We start from the raw sequence: 2,907 nt of genomic DNA on the forward strand, positions 1-2,907 counted from the left end.
TGGGCTGTTACAAGATCAAAAGGAAAGTCAATTATTACATTGATTTTGAAGATTTGCATTTTTATTAGCATTAAAGAATTTGTTAGGGAAGTGTATAAAGAGTGAATTGCCAACTTTGTTTAAATTGGGGTAGACATATACGAATAGATGTTGCTGTATTAGCAGCAAATGTGTTTTTTTAGCAGTTTTTCTGCTTGCTTTGGATAATTAATCAAAACTTATGAAGATGAACTTAGCAAGAAAAGAATTCAGATTCACGGCCTAAATATTTCTCTAACATGTGGAAACAACATGTACATTAAATCCTTCTATACAACAAATCGATTGAGGAAAAAGAAAAACAAGTTTGAACACCAAAGTGAAATTGAAAGCCATGCTTGTTTTCAAGACTTCAATACAGAAAATGAAACCCTTTTCAATACTTCAATACTCTTGCGAAACTCTCCCTTGCCATCGTCAACCTTCCTTTCTTCTCCCCTGAATTTGCAGACTTAGTCCCCCTTGAGTTCTTCAACAAAACCTTATTCCCTTTTGACCAATTCTTTCCTGATGGTGTCAATTCTATCCCACCGGTGACCCGCGGCTTCCGGTTTTCTTTCCGCAAACTAGCTGTGAAATCAGGCTCTGATTGACCCAAAACAGGGGACCCTTGCCTAGAAATCCCCAAACTTGAACTAAATTTAACTAGTTTCTTTTTGGGGGTTTGTTTAAATTCAGTTTCTTCCCTTTCTTGTTGCTTCCCACTTTTCATTCTCAGCCTTGTTTCTCTCAACTGTGCATATGCTCTGTATCTGGGACCTCTTTCCATTATATAACTCTCTGTTGTAAGCCTCAAAGGAATTGGGTTACTGGGGCTTGAGTTCAGAGAAAGAATGAGAGAAATTGGGTCAAGTGCATGAAAAGGTGATTGCAAAGCTGAATTTGGCTGATGGGTTTGCCACAAACAATCCCTGATCTCTGCCATTTCTTTTTTTGTTTTTGGAATTTTTATGCTCTCTGTTTTCTTGCTCTGTTTTTTCAGAGGAAGAGAGCAGTTGAATCCGAAGGAAAAAAAACTTAAGATTTCTGATTGTCTCTGGTTTTTAATTTTATAATGGTTGAATTTAAAAGTATTTTTTATTAAAGTTCGTTTTTGTACGTAATGTAAATTCTTTAAAAAAATATTTTTTGAAAATAATATGTTTTCATATTTTTTATAAAATATATTGTATTCTTAATAAGATATTTATATTTAAATTTTAGAGACGATATTATTAGAAAGAGAAACCATAAAATCGAATATATATCCTAAAACGGACATATAAAATACCAAAAAAAAATCTTTTAATTACAAAATCAAATTTATTGCATTTCCAAATATAGTCGGGCACAAAGTTCCAAATTACAAACTGATGATAAAACATTGAACATTTGGCAAGCTTATGAACTTTCATGTTGTGTGATCTACTAATCTAATGTACTGAGATATCCCGATAACAACTCCTTACATTCAAAAGTAATGCTACCAAACTCGGTCTAATCATCCTCCGGAGGCTTGATAGCGAAATAGACCCCTTGTGCATCGATATACATTATTCCGCTATCAAGTGAGTGGTCGAGCGCCCATAACAAGCCTATCCTTAATGCCATAACCTCCACTTCTCTTGGAGAGGCAAAACCCTAAACATGCTGATAGTACAGTTATATTTATTTAAAAATAACAAATATATATTGGAGGAAAATCAAAATCAATACATAATATGAACGAATCGAAAACCAAATAAACATACAAAACTTACATCTAACAACTGATGTGGTAAATCGTATAATATAGAAAAGTCATATAATATTTTCTTCTTATTTTTGCAGTTATAAAATCCAAAGATATTTGAGTTACAAAAGGACTGAAGTCCAAACCACTAATTTCTTTTTGATTTAATTAAGCTGCATTCTTTTGAAATTTAAAATTTAGTTTTTATATTTATTTTGAGATTTTGAATTTTTATATTTTTATTTAAAAATCTAGGTCTCCTCCATTTAATTTTGTTGTTAAAATTATTAATGTAGCATTTAAAATTTGATAAAATAACTTTTAGCCCTTAATATTTATATTTTTGTTAATTTGATCCTTATTCTTTAAAAGCACATAAAATTTTAAAATTAAAAGTTTTTCGTATTTAAAATAAAAATCATTAAATTTTTTAAAAACTATATCTTTTAAATTTTCACAATTTACTAAAAAAACAATAAAAACTCTTTATAATTGAAAAAATTAAAATCCATTTTAAAAAAATTAAGAATATGAAAATATAAAAAATAGTATTTATTCCTTGAATGATAATTAGAGGTGTTCATGAGCCTTGCAACTCACCCAATTCGATCAACATGACCCGTTGTAGACTAGACTTCAACTTATATTTTTAACTTTGGATTAGCTTGCCTCAACTCGTTTTTCTATATAAATAATTAAAATAGTAATGTTATATTAATATTTTTTAAAATTTAAATTGAAATAAATTGTTATTATTTTTGAACAACGAAATGGGTCATTTGGGCAAAACAGGCTCGACGTTGGAATGTTTTTTTGAAATCAAGCCTCTTGACCTCTCTAACAATAATAAGGTATCTCCAAAATTTGTGTTATTTGGTCAATCCATATTAAAATTTGAGAAGAATTGTTTTAGTTTAATTTAAATAATTTATATATCAAAATATTTTTATTTAAATTTAATGATAAAGTATATGAAATATTAGTGTAAAATAATTTTAAATAATGATATATTCAATTAAATTTAAATATACTATGTAAATTTTTGTTCAAAATACACTATAAAAATTTGAAGACTTAATTTATTACTTTTCTTTTTTGCAAAAATGGGGTCTATTTTATATAAAATTCTTTTAACATGTATTTTGAACCAAAATTTT

The 2,907-nt window shown here is 28.3% G+C and overlaps 1 protein-coding gene across 1 annotated transcript; it reads right to left on the reverse strand.

The window, feature by feature from the left end:
- Window positions 1–232: 232 nt before the first annotated feature.
- Window positions 233–1,050, reverse strand: LOC105762335 (hypothetical protein). The gene has a single exon (XM_012580191.2). It carries the CDS (start codon window positions 962–964, stop codon window positions 416–418), a length of 549 nt encoding a protein of 182 aa, XP_012435645.1. The 5' UTR covers window positions 965–1,050; the 3' UTR covers window positions 233–415.
- Window positions 1,051–2,907: the final 1,857 nt, after the last annotated feature.

This window comes from Gossypium raimondii, chromosome 12 (genome assembly GCF_025698545.1).
Source record: "Gossypium raimondii isolate GPD5lz chromosome 12, ASM2569854v1, whole genome shotgun sequence".
Taxonomy (NCBI): domain Eukaryota; kingdom Viridiplantae; phylum Streptophyta; class Magnoliopsida; order Malvales; family Malvaceae; genus Gossypium; species Gossypium raimondii.